A 20,358-nucleotide genomic window follows, 5' to 3' on the forward strand; every position below is an offset into this window, starting at 1 on the left:
CTTGTTGTTGCTGTTACTGTTGTTGTTACAGCTGTTTTTGCGGTTGTTTTTATTTTTATTGTTGGAGCCAACGAAGGGACGTCCAAGGCAAGGAATAGAGGGGAACCCATCGCCCACATTCAACTCTTGATCCCTTTCATGGAGGAAGTCAGAAAGTTAAACCCCATAAGAGGGTAAAAGAGAAGAGAATCCCTTCGAGACGGCGACGGGGTCAGAAGATGAACCAGGAAAGCATTTTAGCAAGCGAAGGGAGACAGGAGGTGCATTGTATACTATACACCTTGAGTAGGGAGACATACAATAGGGTTAACTACTACTACTACTACTGCTGCTGCACATTCCATTGCCTATACAAGTCCACACACTCCCCTCCATACACGGCTGCCAGCTCCTCACTCAACAATTCCACACAAACCGCACCTCTTTGTCTTCATTGATCTCCTTTAATTCCTACTTCAACGAATTCAATGCCATTCCATACAAGTTTCCTTGTCTTATCGAGACTTTACCATTTGTGCTAAAAATCTATATGACCCCCACGCAAGATACTCGTTTAAGCTGTAAGACATTCATCATGTAACCATAGCTACTATGAAACATACTCACTCCCACCACCGTATCTTTCAAACTCAAAATTTTGATAAATTAAAATTTTGCGAGTTCTTTCCCTTAATTCATTGATTTAACCAAGGCGTTTGATACTGGGAATAGGGCCTTGCTATGGAAAATACTTGGCAAATTTGGATGTCCGGATCACTTTGTATCAATAATCAAATTATTTCATGATGGTGTAGCAAGTGCAATCTGTGAGTGGAACAGTAAAGATATTCAAGCCTTTTCTCAAGTTCCAAATGTGAATTTGTTTGAGTTAATTACATCCCAAAGATGGAGCCTTGTATCTTTGTTGGAAACTGGCTTTCTCCTCAGTGGAAGATTTATAATAATTAAAAAATAGAAGAGACATACATGCTATTGACTGTAATGTATGAATCAGCCAGTTGATTTCTCTGTCTAAAAATCCTAGTTTATCCAGATTCTCCTTTAAGCATTTACTAACAAAACCTAGTGCTCCAATTATTATTGGGTATGCATGTATGGATGGATGGACGGACGGACGGACGGACGGACATATGTTCGTTGCTATAGTATAAATATATTAACCATTTAATACCTGACAACAATATACTTGTTTCCATACATTCCTGGAAAGGATTATTGTTATTATTATTGGCAAAATATGTTTCTTGGATCTGCTCCAATACATTATCAGTGATGTGACCTAGGGTTGTCTGATGCTTTGGGTTTTTCGCCACCAGAAACTCAAATCAAAGTGTCCTAATCTGGAGTTGATTAGATCTGGATTTACATCCCAACATTTAAACCCCACTGATAATCGAAAGCCACTTGCTAACTCTGCAACTTAGCTTATAGATTGAATGCCCCCAATAAAACCCATTTGAGCAAAGACTTATCAACACAAGCGTCCTTTAGAGACCATTTCTGTGAGCTCAAAGCGAGTCTTCCAGCCCCTGTCCTAGCACTTCCCAATATTTTGTGCAATTCCTTTCAATTCTTTCTTCCCAAGCATGTCCTTTCGTAGTGTAAAGCTGTCATCTACTTATAGAATGATCTTATTGCAATTTCTAGCAACTCGAGCTGTCAAGTAGAGATAGCCCCGCTTCTTCTAGGACCATTCTTTGTAAGATTAGTCGTCAGACTCGCCGTAAGACTGTCTGTCTGTCATTTGAACAGCTAATTCATGTCCGAAGCTAGTATTGCCAGGGGAGATAAATCTGTAAATACAATTCTGTGTTATTGATCGATATCTTCATTCTAGGGGAGATAAGTCTCGTGTGATTGTTATCCACGGACACTTGGGTCTCAACACAGCAAACTTAATCTGAGCAGTTATTGATGAGCCGCCGTTGCAGGTCAGCTTTCAACGAGCAGACTTGTGATTAAAAGCCTTACTTTCAGATAGATGTGCTCGACCAATAAGTATGAAATATCTAAACCATAAATAATAGAGTGAAAAGTTAAAAAAAAAAAACAATAGATCACTAAAAACATTTCTTTTTTGAGCAGAAGCATTTCGTTCTCACGATTATGTTTAGTAAAAAAAATATGGGATAAAGTGTTAAAATTAAGATGTATAGGAAACAAGTTTATTGAAATAGAAATATAACTGTCAGATTTAAATAACTCAGGCATTGCATGCCTTAAGCAGGACAATCGGAAAAAGAAACCTGCAATAACTGATTATATCTATATGAATTTTTCTATTTTGAGAATACAAGTTGCATTCTCATCTGCCAGCAGTTGTCTATGATGCCCTACAAAGCCCTGTAAACCTTCTCATCTGGAACAAGAGTGAGATACCTTCCTTCTTGATTGGCTCTGAAACAGGATCTTTACATCATCTCACTAATTAATCAGAAATTGTTATCATTGGTGAAACGACAAGGTACTCAAAGCAGTTGATGAGAGCATAGCCATTGTTATAAACACAAACATCACAAAGGCCCATTCTTCCTTTAAATCGTCACAACTTGAGAAAAACTCTGCACAAAGTTCTAAACAAGGATGGAGACCTTCTCTGCAAGGCCTCAGGTAGGCAGCTGCATGCCGATTGGGTGGGCAAGCAGTTGAGGTTTCCACAGCATGTGGTCAGCCAGATGTGATCACCACCTCTAACAAAAGTGATCATGCTATTTTTACAAGCACACATAACAATTCAGTCATTGGTAAACTGTACAACACAACATTCCTCCTTTCAACTTCTTTCTTCACATAACAACAAGAATCAACAACAAAACTCTTCACTTATACAGAATAACAGTTTTTATTGTATAAATTGCAATAAATCAATAAAACAAAAAATTTGATGTAAGGAAATCATTTGATTTTCTTTCAAATCCGAACTCTATTTTGGTGACCAGGGTCTACTTAATTTGTCTTCAAAGATTTCTTAATTTGAACCTGGAAAATATAGTAAAACAAGAAATGATTGCTTATTTACCAAACGACAGTGCACAAACATGTATTTTTCTTTATACATACAAAACATAAATATTCAACTATGCAGAATTTGATGCCATACAAACCCTTGGAGGTGTGAGATCTAAGGGACCATTTTTTAGAAACATGGAGTCATTAAGACTGTAACATTCACGTTATACTCACAGGAACATTATTAGAAATCCTGTTGCTGTGACAGGCAGGATATCTATTATTGTAACATGTAGGATTTGTTTTAAAATTGAGACATTCATGTAGGTGGAGTGGGAAGTACAATACTAGTAGCAACATAGGGATTTCTGATCTTTTAATCAGCAGACACCTACACCCCAGAAACTCAACCTGCAGTGGGTCTCTCCACAATCCATATAAGCACTGAAATGGGAAGTTATATATGATGGTAATGATGAAACAATAAGTCAATGAGGGAGACTACATGGTTACTTGAAATAGCAACCAAATCTCCCTCAAATTACACATAACCATAAGTGGATAATGTAGTCTTAGATTCACTGTCTGTAAAAAAATGTGGAGGAATGGTCACAATAGGAATATCATTAAACACAGGATTACTGGATCATGATTGACCTGGGGCTAAATAACAGCGACAAAAACCATGAAATATTTACGAAAATGAGACTGATGCCTCCTGGAAAACAGATGATGATGATTTAAGAAAACGGAGGCCTTACCTAATCTTACGTTTTGACTAAACCAGCAGCCTTCAGTTTCTCTACTAAATCTTCAACTGATTCCACCTTTTGACCAGCTTCTCTGACTGGAGGGTCCTCAATGGAGATTATCTTGTGCTTAGGAGTTAAGTCAACACCAAAATCAGCAGCTTTCTTCTTGGCTAAAGGCTTCTTTTTAGCTTTCTGTGTGAGATAAGTGAATGTTAAAAGTAATCAAAAGTAGATAATAATAATAATGATTCCAAATTTTTTGTTTGGGGGAAGGGATTAAGTTGATTACATCAACCCCAGTGTGTAACTGGTACTTATTTAATCGACCCCCAAAAGGATGAAAGGCAAAGTCGACCTCGGCAGAATTTGAACTCAGAACATAGTGGCAGACAAAAATAATAATAATCCATTCTACTCTAGGCACAAGGCCTAAAATTTAGGGGAGGGGGGATAGTCAATTACATGGACCCCAGTGTTTCACTGGTACTTAATTTATTGACCCCAAAAGGATGAAAAGCAAAGCCAACCTCAATGGAATTTGAACCCAGAATGCAGTCACAAGTGAAATACCACAAAGCATTTTGGATAATGATGATGATTTCAATTGTAAAAAAAAATGAAGGAAAATGAATAGGTTAGAAATTTATGAATTTATTTTTTTTACAATTTCAAATTTCGTTGTTTGATACAAAATATTTTTGTTTTACTAAATACCCCAGGAGGGGATTAAATTGAAACCAGAGTCTTCTTCATATATTATTCCTTATCAGTTGATGTTCAGTAAAAAAATTTCACTTACCATAATGTTTGGCAGTGTTGCATAACGAGGTTCATTAAGCCTAAGATCAGCACTGACAACTGCAGGTAATTTTACTTCAATATCTTCTAATCCACCATCAATTTCACGGGTTACAGTCATCAAACCCTCCTTTAGAGCAACTTTAGATGCAAATGTTGCCTTTACAAATAAAACAAATATTTTAAAATTAATTTCATTTCTTTCATTTTGTTCACTCAAAAAAAAAAAAAAAAAAATTTCTTTTCAGAATTCAACCCCAAAGAAAGTTTTTAAAAAAAATTATCTTTTGCAACCCCTATCCACTATGTTCTTCCCTGTGTTCCTCTCCCCGGTCACTTTTATTCACTTCTCTCATTCTTCAACACTTATTCTTCATTCATACCCCCCCCCCTCACTCTCCATAAACCCCTTGCAGCCTCTACCCACCCACACCCAGTATTATGTTGCCCATTCACTTCTACTCACCTCCTACCTTAAGGGGCCTCCCTGACACTCCATCAACTCTATTGCATCTCTCATTTCAGCCCCACAAAATGCTTTCTCCCTCCCTTCTACCTCTCCTGTTTTTTCATGTTGGCATGGGTTTGATGAGTCTTCTTTAGCACACTGTTTTACAACTTGCTGCAGTCTTTTGCCATCTTATAAACTTTCTTACCTGAAATCAGCTTTTATCTCCTCTTCTCAGGTCATTCTTGTGTTGTTGTCTTCTCCAGGTCCCTTCCATTTGGACCACTTAACACTTCTTTACCCAATTCCCATCACCCATATGCAGCCCAGGACCGGGCTTGTGTTTTCTCCTCTCTCCCACACCATGCCTGAGACCCCTAATACCCAGTTCATCTCAGTTCATCTCAGACACAGAAGCAATACACATCCAGTCAAGCGTTACGTACCCTGCCAAGCTCAGCATTGTGTTTGTGTTCGTTTCTGGAAATTCACTCTCCACCTCCACAAAGCTTAATTGCTAATGAAAATAAGAGTCCATACCTGTGGCCAGTCTAAAAGTGCTGCTGTCATCTGAGCAGTTTGGTTGCAGTCATCATCAATAGCCTGTTGGATACGAAAAACAATTGTTGGGTGAATAAGGGAGGAAGAAGAAATAAACATAAATTTGGACTGTTTTGCTTCCATGGACTAATGTTTGTGTGCATGTCTGTGTGTACCTTTCTTGCTCTATGTGTGTATGTATATGTATATATATATATATATATATATATATATATATATATAATCATCATCAATATATATATATATACACACACACTCACACGCGTGTGTGTGTGTGTGTGTGGGGGGGGGTATGGGCATGTGGTTAGGAAGTTTGCTTCCCAACCATGTGGTCTCAGGTCCAGTCCCTCAGCACACCACCTTGGGCAAGTGTCTGCTACTACAGCCTCAGGATCTGGTAGATGGAAACTGAAAGAAGCCCATTGGAGATATATATATATATATATATATATATATATATATATGCAGCTAATGAAAACATCTAAATTTTTATCACTTTGAAATACTGCAATGATTTAAACACATGACAACCATCATTGGTTGACTACCCTATAATAATTGCATCTGTCTTTGAGAAAGTAACAATCAAGTGATTCTATTAAATATGAAATATGTACCTGTTTTCCTAAAAGAAGGACATCTATCTTTTCATCCTGAGCAATCTTTGCCAATATTTTGGATATGTGGAATGGCTGTGCATTGAGATATTCTGCTGGTTTCATTTCAACATGAATGGCTTTGTCAGCACCCATTGCCAAAGCTGTCCGTAAGGTCTCCTGGAAACATAAAACGGCACAGGAAAATTCAATGTTTCAATTCACAGTAAAAAGACCAAAGGAACTTATCTGAAAGGAATATTACAAAAGCAAAAATAGGACTTGTTTAGTTGTGAAATAAGAAGTTGGCTTCTTTTGTCACTTCAAGACAAACAACCTTTTTGTTGCTAAATTTCTGTTGAGATTTTTTAAAAATTAATTTTGAAATTAATGAAGAATTTAGTGAAATAATTTTGTCATTATTTGGAAGATAAATTAGCATAAAATGTTCAACAGAAAGTTTTAATTTAAACAACCTTCAAACAGGAAGTTTGCATCACAGACCAAAGAGCAGTCTCAAACGAGTTGTTATGAAAAGGGTTAACCCCCAAGTCAGCCTTGATCCAGCTGACTAGTGACCAAAGCTATTCTAGCAATTACCATTCCTTTTGTTCTCTCTCTCCTTTTTTTTTTTCTAGACAATATATCTGTCCTTTTTTGAAGATGGTATGGCATTGTTTGATTGGCGTTTCTAGCAATGTGAATAACCATATACATACGCTGACACTCCTACTCTCATATAAATGGTGGACCGTTTAGGAAGAACACATTTAGTAAGAAACAGACATTACCTGTGATTGTGTTGGGCCACATGACACAGCAATGACTTCTTTGGCTATTTTCTTCTCCTTCATCCGGACAGCTTCCTCAACAGCAATTTCGTCAAAAGGGTTCATGCTATGCTTCACCCCATCCGTTACCACACCACTTTTGTCAGGTTTAACTCTTATCTGAAATAGGGAAGAAGGAAAAAGGTGGTGAAAAATGGCAAAAAAAAAAATATATATATATATATATATATATATATATATATATATATGACATGGGCTTCTTTGTTGCTGCTTACCAAATCCACTTGCAAGGCTTGGATCGGCCTAGGGCTATAGTAGAAGACACTTGCCCGAGGTGCCATGCAGTGAGACTGAACCCGGAACCACATGTTTAAGAAGCAAAAATTTGAACCACTCAGCGAAGCCAAGCCTTTGCTGAGCTGTTTTTAAACATCTGGATACATATAAAGATGTGTTGTTGTCATCTGGCCTCTCTTCAGCCTTATACGAACTGATCTATGGCAATCCGGCCATGACTATCCTGTCTTTTATTAGGGCAGTAAGCTGCAGATTACGTTATCCAATGTGTCCCATGCTGAAGATAGTTGTGATTTGAGGGAAATTTGACTGCTATTTTTAGCAGATCCTGTGAATAGTGAGCTCTGAAGAATAAAAACAATTTACGCTATTTCTTATCACAGCGATCTATGTCATTATTAGTCCAATATTTCAAGAGACTAACTTTGTTTATTCTTAGATACAGCAATTAAAGACAAGCAACGGGCTCGATTCTCAGAGAATCCACGTCTAGCTGACGCGACTGATTAAAACTTAAACCGAACGCTAAACTTTATTGAGGTCAAGGGGAACAAGCAGCCGAAGTCAGAAACGAGAACAACCGAAACCGTTTCATTCAATCATTTATTTTTAGATGCCTTTTCAGAGAAGAAAATTAAAGTATGTAAATCTATGAAGACCCATTCATTCAACTAAAGTACAAAATCGTTGGAAATATTTTTGCAAGAGGGTGGGTGGGGATGATCGGGTGTCTGTGGGTGTAAGTTCCTGGAGAGGTGAGTTACTGGCGTTCATTTTTTTCAATTAATAGTTTCTATCAATCTTTCTAAGTGTGAACGTTAACATTTCATAGTATTGAAAGTTAGTTATTGTTTAGGATCAAGGAGACTTATAATTAAATGACATTCAAGCTAGACTGTCTTGTCTTTACATAGCTTATCTAATGGTGAGGTGTCATTTGAATGAAATTTGGCTGCTATTTCTAGTAGGTCGGACGACTACGGAAAGGCTTTCATCTTTGGCTTGTCAACTTTATGGGAATCAACGAGTATTTAATGAATAGAATTCGTGCATAATCAATAAAATCCAATTAAAGGTACAGCTCGTTTATGGGGCCAGAAATGGGTGTGTCAGCTGTCTGCGTAAAAGGAAAAGAAAATAGCGCTGGCAATCGTAAGAGGTTATCTAAGAAAAAAGGGGAGGATTGAGAGATAACGGAATGGAGCTAAAGAAATAAAAATTGGAATGTCAAATCCCCTAAAAACAAGCTGTCAACGAATGTCTTTGGATTCCACCTGAGTGATTTGTTGGAACGAATCAGGATGTTTACATAACCGTTTGATCATTTACGTTACCCAACGCGAAATATGCGGGACATAGTCTGAAAGCCACCTGAACAGTATGTTGCTTCGATCCGCTTTGGAATGGTAAGGATTTTAAAATCCTGTAAACCTGGCGTGATTTACGTGAGGGGGAGGGACTGGTGACAGGATTTCCCGAAGGGCTATATCATGAAAAGTCTGGCAGCCTATCGGAGTCTACTGAATCCAGAGTTGCAATCGGTTTAATAACGAAATGACAACTATGGGTAAACACGGTGTAGTGTCCTAGGTAAGGGCATTCGCGAAATATAACAGGATACTTGTTTCAGAACAAGCATATATGTGAGAGAAGTAAAACAAACAATCTATTCTATAAGTCTATACAGTAATCCGATGAAGAAAAACGAAACAACTACATAAGACTATGCGATATAAAAATTATTTAGAAAAGTACAAGGGCAAAGGTCATTATATGATATTAACAGGCACACACCTTGAAATATATATAAACATAAGGGCAAATAAATACAGGTGATTCATTATAATACAGAGTGACATTCCTCAAAAAAACAAGTTAAAATAAATAATAAAACTCTTAGAAACATTTGACATTTCAAGAAATGGTAAAAAAAAAGTTTCTTCTCAACAAGAATTTGATAGAAATGGAAGATTTTCTCTGTCTTAAAACTAATTTAGTAACAATCATATTTTATAGAAATGAAATATGAATGTTGTCTGCTTGTTTGGGTTTCTTTTTCTGATCTAGAGACATTATTCTTACCTTAACAGCATAATCAATGACTCGCTTCACTCCAACCAAAACACGAAGAGAAGACATCTTTTCACGTCATCCACCAAACTGACTCTTTCGATCTTCTCTTTATAAGAGTTCACGTTTCACAAACAAAGCCACAACTTCCGGTCTTCTGGCTCCACGTGTTTTGGTTCCAGGGACTTTTAAAACAAAATAATATGACTCAAAGTTGGATGTTTTTTAGGAATCTACATCGACCGATTAATACTTTATTTTATCGATCTCGCAAGGGTAAAAAACAAAGTTGACAGTGACTGGATTTAAACTTAGAACGCAGAGATGCGATTAAATACCCGATGAATGGATATGTTAGGTGAATAAAATTGACGCAACTCTGTAACTACCTTAGACTGGAATCCTTAGACTGTATGAAGAGAGAACATGTATAAAAGAATATGGATGATTCGATTACTTCAAAACAGTTGAATCGAGGGAAACTAGTGATGGTCTCCGCAGGCAATTAGTAAGTATAACTAATGCAAAAGTAGAACAGATTGGTTTGAGAAAGAGAAAAAAAAAAATCAGACATTTCGGGCAGAACCATTTCCAAACGAACGGTTTACCCGGAATATTAAACTTTTCACCTCATTAAAAGAAACTTTTGAAAAGTATTTTATTTGGAAGGACTATCACATTTTTATGTTAGAAATTTCTGTACTCAAACATGAAGATGTTTAATACTTAATACCTATTTAAAGGCCTCAGTTTTATAATCTGCCGAGATTTGACTTCGCTTAACTTAGATGTATGACATGGAGCTGATCTCTTTAATCTACTCACTTTTTCTCTTCCTCTTCTTCCTTCACATCTTTTTAATCGTTATTTTCATCATCACTATCATCGATTCTGCAACAGTCATTCTCTACACTCAGCATTCATATTCGCCAAACTGTCCTTTCTATTTCTTACAGTGTGTGTGTGCATCAGCGGATCTGTAGCGCTTACACCCCATTCTTTTTCGTAGAATAAGGGTGTATGAACTTACTAAAACATACAAACACACACATTCATTCACTGACACACATGACAGACTTCTTTTCAATTTCCATTTACTTAATACACTGACAAGGCTTTTGTTGGTCCTGGGCTAGAGTAGAAAACACTTGCTCACGGATAATGTTAGCAGTTCCATAGGTGAAGTTTCAATGAGATTCTCTGGGAAAGATACTATATGTGTGTGTGTAATATATATGTGTGTATATATATATATATATATATATATATATATATATATATATATATATATATAGCTATATATATATATATATATATATATATATATATATATATATATATATATATATATAGCTACTAGAATAAGAGTAGGGTGGGCAAAGTTCAGAGATCTTTGTTGTTAACAAAAGGCCTCCCTTTCAGAGTGATAGGTAGGTTGTATGATGCGTGTGTGCTACACGGCAGTGAAAAAAGGGCTGTGACTGCAGAGAACATGTGAAAGCTTGAAAGAATTGAAGTCAGTATGCTCTGCTGGATGTGCAATGTCAATCAGTCATCATCATCATCGTTTAACTGGCATAGGTTGGATGGTTTGACTGAGGTCTGGAAAGCCATTGGTTGCACCAGACTCCAGTCTGATCTGGCAATGTTTCTACAGCTGGATGCCCTTCCCAACGCCAACCACTCTGAGAGTGTAGTAGGTGATTTTTACGTGCCACCGACACGGGAGCCGGTCAGGTGGGCATAGCATCGATCATGTTCGGATGGTACTTTTTACGTGCCACCAGCACTGGAGCCAGTCAGGGGGAACTGACCTCGACCACATTCGGATGGTGCTTTTTATGTGCCACCGGCATGGATATCAATCAGACTGACCTGGCATTGACCACGTTTGGATGGTGCTTTTTATGTGCCACCAGCGCAGGAGCCAGTCAGAAGGCACTGGCATCAACCACGTTTAGATGGGCACTGGTCAAACAGCCAGCATGGAAACGTGCTAAATGATGATGATGATATAATATATATATATATACATTATTTACATTTGACGGATATTTGTCCTCATCTTGTTTGTTGTTAACACAACGTTTCGGCTGATGTACCCTCCAGCCTGCGTCAGGTGTCTTGGGGAAATTTCGAACCTGGGTTCTCATTCCTAACGATGTTACTATTATTATATTATTATTATTATTACTATTATTAATCAAGTCGCTGCCGTGAATCGAACTCGGAACCTTGGGGTTAGTAGCCCGCGCTCTTAACCACTACGCCATATGCCCGTGGGCAATTACGGGGTGAATTTATGCCCTGTTCTGAAGTAACCCTAATCCCACCACACTATTGTGATCACCATTCCTGAGAAGTGTTGATGTAGAGGCTGCCACGTGCGCGTGTGTGTGCGTGTGTGTGTGTGTGTGTGTGTGTGTGTGTGTGTGTGCGTACTTTTACTTATGTCTAAGTGTTGGTCATTTAGTAGGTTACTAAGAAAAAAGGATGGTCAAGAGATTGTAGAGAGAGGTGGGAGAAAGAACATATCAAGGAGTGGAGGTTTACAGTCGAGAACAAAAACACTTGAGATAATATTGAAAGATGTTTGTTGTTCTAGAAATAGCAGCCAAACCCTTATCAAGTGGAATCCAACTGTCTCAAGAACAGGGACTTATTAAAGTAACCTTAATTGGTCATATTTGGAATATCCTTCAATCACTAACGTAGCTGGGTGGAGGGGGACGGGCGGTAGGGGTGGTCCACACTTTTCATTCTGTTGTAGGCCATTGCTGTAAGCAATATGTGCTTTTGGTGGGGTCTGGAGGTGGTAAACGGGAGGGCCACCCCGGGTGGCACACACTCTAGCTACGCTTGTGCCTTCAATCATAAATCTGTTGTTCTATGAGGTCTAGGTTGAAATGGGGGGATGAACCTGTTTAACACTGCTTGTTAATTTCTGTTAAAGGATACAGTATGAACCCTTTGACAACCTGTTGTTTAACTCCAGGTCAACTTTGATCAAGCAGATTTATGGTCAAAGTAATTCCATCCGTAGCCATTCCGTTTTTTCTCTTTAATATGAACCCAGCAGCACATTGGGCAACATAAAGTGTGATTCAAATAGGAGCCTCTGGAAGTCGTGTCTCCACGACCTTCACAGGTGTAGTGGATAGATAGATGGGTGAGTGTGATTTGAGGAAGATTTGGCTGCTATTTCTAGCAGATCGACAAAGAAGACTGTTTAAATTTTCGAGAGGCCCTTACTAAGTTCGTGGAAAGGAAGAAACGAAAGTTATGGTTTTCATGTTTTTCTCAAAGGTATTAAACATCGTTAAAAAGTCAAATAGTTACAATATATGTGTGTGTGTGGAGAGAGAGAGAGAGAGAGAGTCTGACGAATCAAGCGATGACCAGCGTTGGTAAATCAAGCAAAAAAAAAAGAAAACAAGACCGTGTTCTGTAAAAATCTAATATTTCAACAGACAGCTCTTGGAAGAAATGAAAGAGTGTTGTTCTTGTTTCGGGCCAGGTCAGTTCTGATTGAGTAGACCCTTATGATCAAAGATATTCTAGCCGTCTTTTTTTCCTTTCTCTTTCTTTTTTTCTTTCTCTTTGTTTTTTTGCAATGATAGTGTATTCAGAAGTAAGTTATGCTTTACGCCAGTCCTTCAACACACGAACTCACATAAAGAATCTTGCAAACCAAATCCAAAAACGAAATACGATGGAATGCTGTAGATGAAGTTATTTTTGGGAGTGGGGCAAATACAAAGTGAAATAGTTCTAGAAAACTAAGAATTGGAACTTGGTTCGCTCGTTACTCGCCAACTTCATCGACGAACCAACGAGGGTAAGCCCCTACATAGTCGCTCGAACTGCTAGAAATAGCAGTCAAATATCCTTCAAATCACTCCCTACCATCGTAACAAAAACGCAAAAAAACGACATAAAGATGTGATTGTTATGGTTTGACTTCCTTAGATCATAAGTCTGTTTGTGAGAGGCCTGGCCTGAGTCTTAACAAAAACACTTGATATCTAATAAAATAAACACTATTTTCAGTGACCTTTAATGGTAATGTCCTGTTCAGTGAAAGTGAGAGCGATAGAGAAAAAGAGACAATGTGTATATGTAAGAAAGAAAGAGGAATAAAGAGAGAAAGAAAGAGGAATAAAGAGAGAAAGAAAGAAAGAAGGAGGAGGGGGAGTGTTACTTTTTCGAAACGCGATTTCGTAAACTGTTGAGTTTCTCAAAGGTAAAGGACAGTTATTTTGTCTCCGTTCAACCTTCACCCTGTTAATCTTCTCCCCACACACAAACCCTATTATTTTTCACGTTTTGTTCTTATTTTATTTATTTACCTTGAAGAAATAGTTCTAGGAAATAGTTTTCTTTTGACAACTTTGAATTTGTTTTGCTAGAATTTCGATTCACGCCGCCTCTTAATCTCACAGTTGTTATGAGAAGAAAGAAGTCCTCTTAATTTACAAAGGACTATAAGCACAATCTCTGGATGTTTTATATTTGACTTGCTCTTTCTTTTCTCAAACCTGTTGATGTTTGTTTTATGTCCCCCAAATTACTTTTCTTCTCTGCATCGTTGAGGCGAAAAATATTGTTGGGGGACATCAATAAACATCAATTGCTTTAGAGAAAGAAAAAGAAGTGAAATATAGTCAAGCAATAACCGGCGAGTTTGTTTATTATTAATTACGATTCTTCCCAAATATAACAATATTTATCTATTTATTCGCTATTCTGAGAATCGACGTTGATCAACCGTTTACTGTTCCGGCAATCGGAGTCGTTGGCTCGTTTTCGATTTCCATTCTTCATTTGACGATTTTTTATTTCACTTGCGCCTATTATTTTGCTGATCAACACGTGAACAATACAGAATGCCATATAATTAAAATCTGTGGCCGTTATACCCCTTGTTTGCTAAAAGGACTGGACATGATGCAACCTAACGGGGGAAGATGTTGACGAACCGGATCTCTGAATTCATTTGGAATCATTTTCTATATGTTTTGTTGTTGTTTTTTTTTTGTAAAAGGAACCACTTGTTACGTTTATTTATATATGTATGTATATGTGGCCACAGCATGCCTCTCGGTTTAACATCAACAACTAGTCGTTGCGTGTCCTTAGCGGAGTTCCATTACTGTTGCAGTCATTCGAAATAGTCACCCACCACCTTTGCTTTCCTTAAATTAAGCCCTGCAGGTATTCAGGCTGGTTATCAATTGCATCAACCTCGCCACCCGGAGTAAGCCTTCAGAAATCAGAGACATTTATTAATAAATATTTCCCAGCACGAGTTTCGTTGGTGTTGTTTAGCTACCACCCCGTCAATTCAGCCCCGAGTGAGCAGAACTACGATCAAAGACATTGTCTACCCTGTGTCTACCCTCTCTGTTATTCAGACTACACAACACACTTTGTACTCTAAGACCGTAAAGTATGAGAGCAGGGAAATTTGTCAGCTGTTTTATCGCAGATCGAGCGATCATAAATCTCTCTTGAGTTACATTTGCTTTCATTGTGCTTCCATACTTTGTGATACAAAAAGATGCTTCTCAGATTTTATTAACGACGAATATGGCAAATCTTGCGAATCTTGAAATATTTTCAAAAGGATAATGAAGTAAAAAGAGAAAAAAACGCTAACTGTCGGTTGAGTTTTAAACACCGAAGTTCTTTATAATTAATCAGTTGCTCGTTAGCTGATTACTAATTCAACCTTGAGTTCACAGGAATATTTCAAGATTTTGTGACTTCAAACATCGCAATTAGGGTTTCACTAAAAATGATGTGACACCTAAGAGCGACACCTAAGAACTAATTGACACAAAACATGTGTTGATCCATGTACACCTCAAGTTATTTAATTGATCTCTGGTGATTATTATTGTTATTATTTGAGATACATTTCTTTTTGAAGAACAATTGATTAAACACAAATAGGCATCCCTGCATCTCCCCCACTCCCTTCCTGCTTCTGAGTATGGCTTGGCAGCATGTCTTACAGTTTTGCTAAATGTTTTAGTTGTTTATGTTGAAGGGAGCTGACACAGACCCTGTCCTGGTCCCTTCAGCCTTGATCAGGCTCAGTACCAGGCACTCCCCTGAGTAGATTGAAACATGTTTCCCATTAGCCATTTGTGTTTAATGGAGGAGAATGAAGAAAGTTTGTATATTGTCATTTACAGATGCTGATTTGAATCACTTAGAAGTTTCCAGAAAGAAGCGAAAAAGAATTTGTGGAAGCATGCCATGGATCGGTTCCTACGTCTTTTCACGAGTAGCTTTCTACCCTTCACTATTCTACAACTACTGCATGTCCAAAGTAAGCAGTCGCAACTGGTATGATCGTATTGATGAGACTGTCATCCTGGGGGCCTTACCCCTGCGGCCCATCACCAAAACGGTGAGCTTCTTTTGCAGTTCAAAAACATTTATTTTCACTGTTATTAGTCCTGTTGTTCTTTAGCCCTGGGTCAACTCTTTTGTTATCAAGAATCTTTCAGATGTGACCATGTAAAAAGCACCGAGAATACTCTGTTGAGTGGTTATCGATAGGAAGAGCATCCGGCAGTAAGAAACCCTGCCAAACTCCTCCTGGATTTCTATTGCATCAGTTTGTTTTCTTATGAGGTCTGGTTGTACTCTTTTGTTGTATTATGTGTTTGTGTGTGTGTGTAATGGCAGTTGCATTCTTCTGTGTTGGGTATCCAGTCAGGTAAACTATCACAAGGAAACTGGTTCCAGAGGCATGGCACCATTGAACTTTGGAACTGAATAGCTTCTCATTATAACCTCTCAATTACCATATTTTTAATGAAATACTCTGTGTTGAAATTAATTTTGAAAATAACGACAAATTTAGGAAAGCAATTATTCCATTATTCCAAGGCTGTGGTAAAGGCCATTTCACCAAGGTTCCATGCAGTGAGATAACTGAATAGGAAACCAAACTGTCCCTTGCTCCACAGGCATGCTGGCCCCTATTTGTTTATCAAACTTGAGTTAAATTTTATTTGCAGCTTATTAATCAAGAAAATGTTCGTGGTATAATCTCGGCCAACCTGGACCATGAAATTAAACATTTCACACCGACAGAGGAGGTAAATATCCGTCTTGAGCTTCAAAATTTTGTTTTTATTTTAATTATTATGAAATAACTAATCACTTTTGGGTTGACTTTCATCTTCCTGGAAGAATGAGGAGTCGAAATAAAGTTCCAATCAAGTTATTGTGTTTAACCCTTTAGCATTTAAACCAGCTAGAATATTCTACCCCTTTTATGTTCAAATTGGCCAGATCCAGCCTCTCACACCTACCCTACAATATCATTCTAAAAATATACAATTACCTTATCAAAATCTTGTAAGCTACAAGATAATGCCTGATTAATTCAAAGCAATGAATAAATATGCATTTTATTTGACAGAAGAATCCAAATGTTAAAGGGTTTCTACAATCAATAATTGTCAATTTAGGCTTGATTTACTTTTGTGATTTTCTTTTCCTATTTTTTGTATAAACCACAGATTTTCCTCTCTTGTTATTGTCTTCTTGTATGTACCTGTTCTTATACTAATTAAAAGAAACAAATAATCAGAATCTAACTGAGGTTTTTGCCAAACAAAAGAAATACCTTGCAGTATTTTTTGCCAGTTCTTTATGTTCAGAATTCAAATTTCACTCAGGTCAACTTTGCCTTCATCTCTCTCAGCAAAACAAAATACCAATCAAGTACTGAGACCAATGTAATTGACTACCCACCCCTTCCCCTCAAAATTGCTGGCCTTGTGCCTATATTAGAAGACTGGCATAACTATTAGAGATTTGCAGTATTTGTTGCTGGTAGGTCACATCAATTCCTGGCTGCTATGCCTAGAGTACAGGTGTGTAGTGACCTCTCGTCAGATTTTCGTTTTCATGCAAGATGACCAAATGCACTGAGCAGAGACCCTAAACCCATCTCTCATCACCAGTGATGATGGTCATCATGAAGTCTGAGTCAGGGTTTGCTCCATCCGACATGTCCCGAGCAATTTCCATGCCAAGTTGCTTCTCCTTAGGGATGAATTTTGCCAACACTCTCCACATGCACAAATCCTCCATTCAAATGCAATGCATTGATCACTTTTTACTGATGCATGTTGTGCCACTCCTTAATTCAAGTTTTGTCCATGGTATCATCCTCAAAAGTCTGATGAATTTTCTGGATATACTACTACTGCTACTGCTACTACTACTACTACAATTTAAGTTTACTTTCCTCACCAAATTACTGTTTGCAGGAATGGCGACAAATGGGAGTAGAGTATCTTAGACTGAAAATTGTTGATTTTGTGGGAACTCCTTCTAATGAACAAATCTCAGAAGCTCTGGATTTTATTGATCGTTACAAGAAGAAGGGTAAATCTGTCTATGTCCACTGTAAAGCTGGTCGGACACGAAGTTCCACAATTGTTGCTTGTTATTTGATAAAGGTAAGTATTAGAAAATATTGGACCAAATTCTAAAATTCATTTTTCCTTTCATTTTTTTTGCTGGCTTCATTGAATATTCTGTCTGTTTGTCTTAAATATCACAACACACAGCAGTTCTATCACATACCACTGACATTATCATAAATTTGGGATCAGATGGTGTAGAGCAGAGTTGGTAGAGCACTAGATAACATTCTTTGTACTATTTATTTAGCTTGCAGCTATTTATATTATGTCTGTTTTTCCCTATTGGCAAGGGTTGGATGAATATGCATTGAGGTATTGTTTTTTATATACATATAAAATAACGAAGGTGGCTATACACAATATAAAACCAAAAAGGAAAAATTCAAGTGTCACTAATTGTGATTGAGGGTGCAGGGTAGCACTTACATTGCTAGAAATAAAAGTCAAAGACCCTTAGAGCCACAAAAAAGCACGTCTGTGCACTGACAGGGGGGATAACCACCCCACAGTGAGTGAGGTCACCATACTAGTCTAGTTTCACTTAAAATTAAATCTCATCAGTGGTGACTACTCTATTGCTGGATGTTTGGGTGTGTGTGTGCATGGTGGTGGTGGGAACATAAATAAGCATGGACTGTTTTGAAAAAGAAAAAGAAATGTAGTGTAAACAAGCAGCCACCAGTGAGTCTGTTTATAAGCTTTAGTTGATCACTTCTCCCAAACATAACATAAATAAATATAAAAAGTTAAAACATATGTATCTTTGTTTCATTTCAGGCAAATGGGTGGGACGATGTGACAGCCTGGCACCATATTGTCTCTTGCCGTGCTCATGCTCGAATCTTTAACGTACAAAGGGAGTTCCTCCACCAATTCTACCTGAGCAACAAAAACCTTGATGATCCTGCATAGTGCCAGGAAGTTATTTGCATTGAACACAACTTGTTTCAGTAATTTACAAATTTCGCAATAAACAACAACCAAGGCTTTGAAATTATTTGATTTTTATGTTTTTCTTTTTTCTTTCAGTCACAGGACTGGGTTAATCTTAGGGGATGGCACTGGCTTGAAGTGATTCCAGTTGATTAGTTGTTTAGATATCTTTCTTGGTGAAGCAGAATTCTATTGCAAAACTGGTGTCCTTGTTTGTACCCAGAAATGCAGACTATCTCTTCTTTGGAGCGAATGTATTTGTTGTTGAGAGAGTGGGATTGGCCCAATGCAAGGCTTTTCACATTTCATAAAGCTTCAGGAACAGGCATCACAGTTATATGTTCCATCATATGGCTGGCCATAATTGAAAAAAAAGTTAAAACATTCAATGAAAAATTCCATCATGGAATGAAGGTATTCTCTGAGCAGTAGATGCAAGATGTGCCCATTGTTGCCGCAGCTTTAATTGTGCAAAATAATGTAGGTCTTAGCAGGACTGAAAAGTCACATCTGGGCTACTTTAAGAAGACAAATGATGGCATTGCACAAAATTTAGTTGCAGCCATCAGAGAGTTACAGTTTAGTTGAGTCTCACTTGGTCGCAATTCTGAATGTTGTCAAGAAATGTCTGATATATATATATATATATATATACACATATAATAAATTTGACATGGGAGATTCTTTCTTGTCTTGGGATTCACGGTCAAACAGCTGGGTGGAATTGTGCAAAAATTTACACAGTTCTCTAGAATGATCTGGTAGTGTTGCTGGGCTTTGTATTTTTTCATAGCTCCCATGGTTACCGAGATAATCTACTATAATAATACCCTTGTGTTTGTGAATGAGAAAGGAAGGGGTGATAGATGAATAAGGAAGGACGGGGTGTTTTGTATCATCTGCATAACTTGTGATCATGGCTCTCTGTGTATTCCCTTTTGTGAGAGCAGTTGAGTTTATTTCAGATATTCTCATTTTAAAAAATCATCTCCGGCTAATCGTTGAGAGGACGAAGTCGAGTAAATAACCATTTTCTCCAAAGCGAAGCTAGAAATCAGTTGTAAATAACAGATAAAGCTGACGATGGGTGACAAGGGTGAGTGAAGAATCTAACATATTGGGGTGTATTTAGTTATGTCCCTTTACTTTCTTTTACGAACGGAAACTCAACATTTACCGTTATTTTGTACATTAACCACGAGAAATTGTCATTTGTTAGCGACGAATGAAGCCTGAAAAGAGCCGAGGGAATCTCGATGTGATCCCTTAATTTGCTAGATATAACATAAATTCCACTCAAACCATGTTCTGCCAGTTTAAATAAAAATACATTGGGCAGTTTGGTCCCTGGTAAAAAAAATAAGGTGGTTACAATTGGAACGTCTTTAATCATAGGTCTTCTCTATATGACAAACATGGGTCTAAATAACAATAATAACATATTTAAGGGAGCCTCTATATGGTCGTTTGCCATGCGAGCTATAGCAGTCAATCTCCCGAACACACACTATCATAATAAAGGGCATAAGGAAGAATAATTCTGATGCACTTGACTCTTGAAAATAAGACGATGTAGTCATAGCTGCTGGAATGGCTATGGTCATGGAACTACTTAGGCAATAAAAATGATTAATACATTGTCTACATATAGAAAAAAGAGAGAACTAGGGTTGTCGTGTTTGGAAAACTTGATTTTATAAGCCAACT

At 37.6% G+C, this 20,358-nt stretch overlaps 2 protein-coding genes across 5 annotated transcripts; one reads left to right on the forward strand and one right to left on the reverse strand.

The window, feature by feature from the left end:
• Positions 1–2,823: 2,823 nt before the first annotated feature.
• On the reverse strand, positions 2,824–9,442 carry LOC106867603 (electron transfer flavoprotein subunit beta). The gene is made up of 7 exons (XM_014912519.3): positions 9,275–9,442; positions 6,896–7,054; positions 6,126–6,284; positions 5,488–5,550; positions 4,501–4,659; positions 3,711–3,893; positions 2,824–2,979 (listed from the first exon to the last, which is right to left on the reverse strand). The coding sequence occupies exons 1-6, from the start codon at positions 9,329–9,331 to the stop codon at positions 3,717–3,719; spliced, it is 774 nt and encodes a 257-aa protein (XP_014768005.1). The 5' UTR covers positions 9,332–9,442; the 3' UTR covers positions 2,824–2,979; positions 3,711–3,716.
• Positions 9,392–18,715, forward strand: LOC106867604 (phosphatidylglycerophosphatase and protein-tyrosine phosphatase 1). Of its 4 annotated transcripts, none has more exons than XM_014912522.3 (5): positions 9,392–9,770; positions 15,463–15,680; positions 16,297–16,377; positions 17,560–17,751; positions 18,496–18,715. In XM_014912522.3, exons 2-5 carry the CDS (start codon positions 15,522–15,524, stop codon positions 18,628–18,630), a joined length of 567 nt encoding a protein of 188 aa, XP_014768008.1. In that variant the 5' UTR covers positions 9,392–9,770; positions 15,463–15,521; the 3' UTR covers positions 18,631–18,715. The 4 variants fall into 4 exon arrangements, with proteins under 4 accessions (XP_014768008.1, XP_014768006.1, XP_014768007.1 ...); XM_014912520.3 differs by lacking the exon at positions 9,392–9,770 and adding an exon at positions 12,618–12,779; XM_014912521.3 differs by lacking the exon at positions 9,392–9,770 and adding an exon at positions 13,366–13,505.
• The last annotated feature ends 1,643 nt before the right edge of the window (positions 18,716–20,358 follow it).

This window comes from Octopus bimaculoides, chromosome 20 (assembly GCF_046866305.1).
Source record: "Octopus bimaculoides isolate indiv1 chromosome 20, ASM4686630v1, whole genome shotgun sequence".
Taxonomy (NCBI): domain Eukaryota; kingdom Metazoa; phylum Mollusca; class Cephalopoda; order Octopoda; family Octopodidae; genus Octopus; species Octopus bimaculoides.

What these genes read in the sequence shown, in the direction of transcription:
- LOC106867603 (XM_014912519.3), bottom strand. Translation starts at nt 9,331, where the DNA reads ATGTCTTCTCTTCGTGTTTTGGTTGGAGTGAAGCGAGTCATTGATTAT. An exon ending in GTGGCCCAACACAATCACAG is followed by an intron (nt 6,285 to 6,895) that starts GTAATGTCTGTT and finishes TTATGTTTCCAG; the next exon opens with GAGACCTTACGGACAGCTTT. An exon ending in CACTTTTAGACTGGCCACAG is followed by an intron (nt 4,660 to 5,487) that starts GTATGGACTCTT and finishes TTATTTGTAAAG; the next exon opens with GCAACATTTGCATCTAAAGT.
- LOC106867604 (XM_014912520.3), top strand. Translation starts at nt 12,749, where the DNA reads ATGAAAGAGTGTTGTTCTTGTTTCGGGCCAG. An exon ending in TGCGGCCCATCACCAAAACG is followed by an intron (nt 15,681 to 16,296) that starts GTGAGCTTCTTT and finishes TTTTATTTGCAG; the next exon opens with CTTATTAATCAAGAAAATGT. An exon ending in ATTTCACACCGACAGAGGAG is followed by an intron (nt 16,378 to 17,559) that starts GTAAATATCCGT and finishes TACTGTTTGCAG; the next exon opens with GAATGGCGACAAATGGGAGT.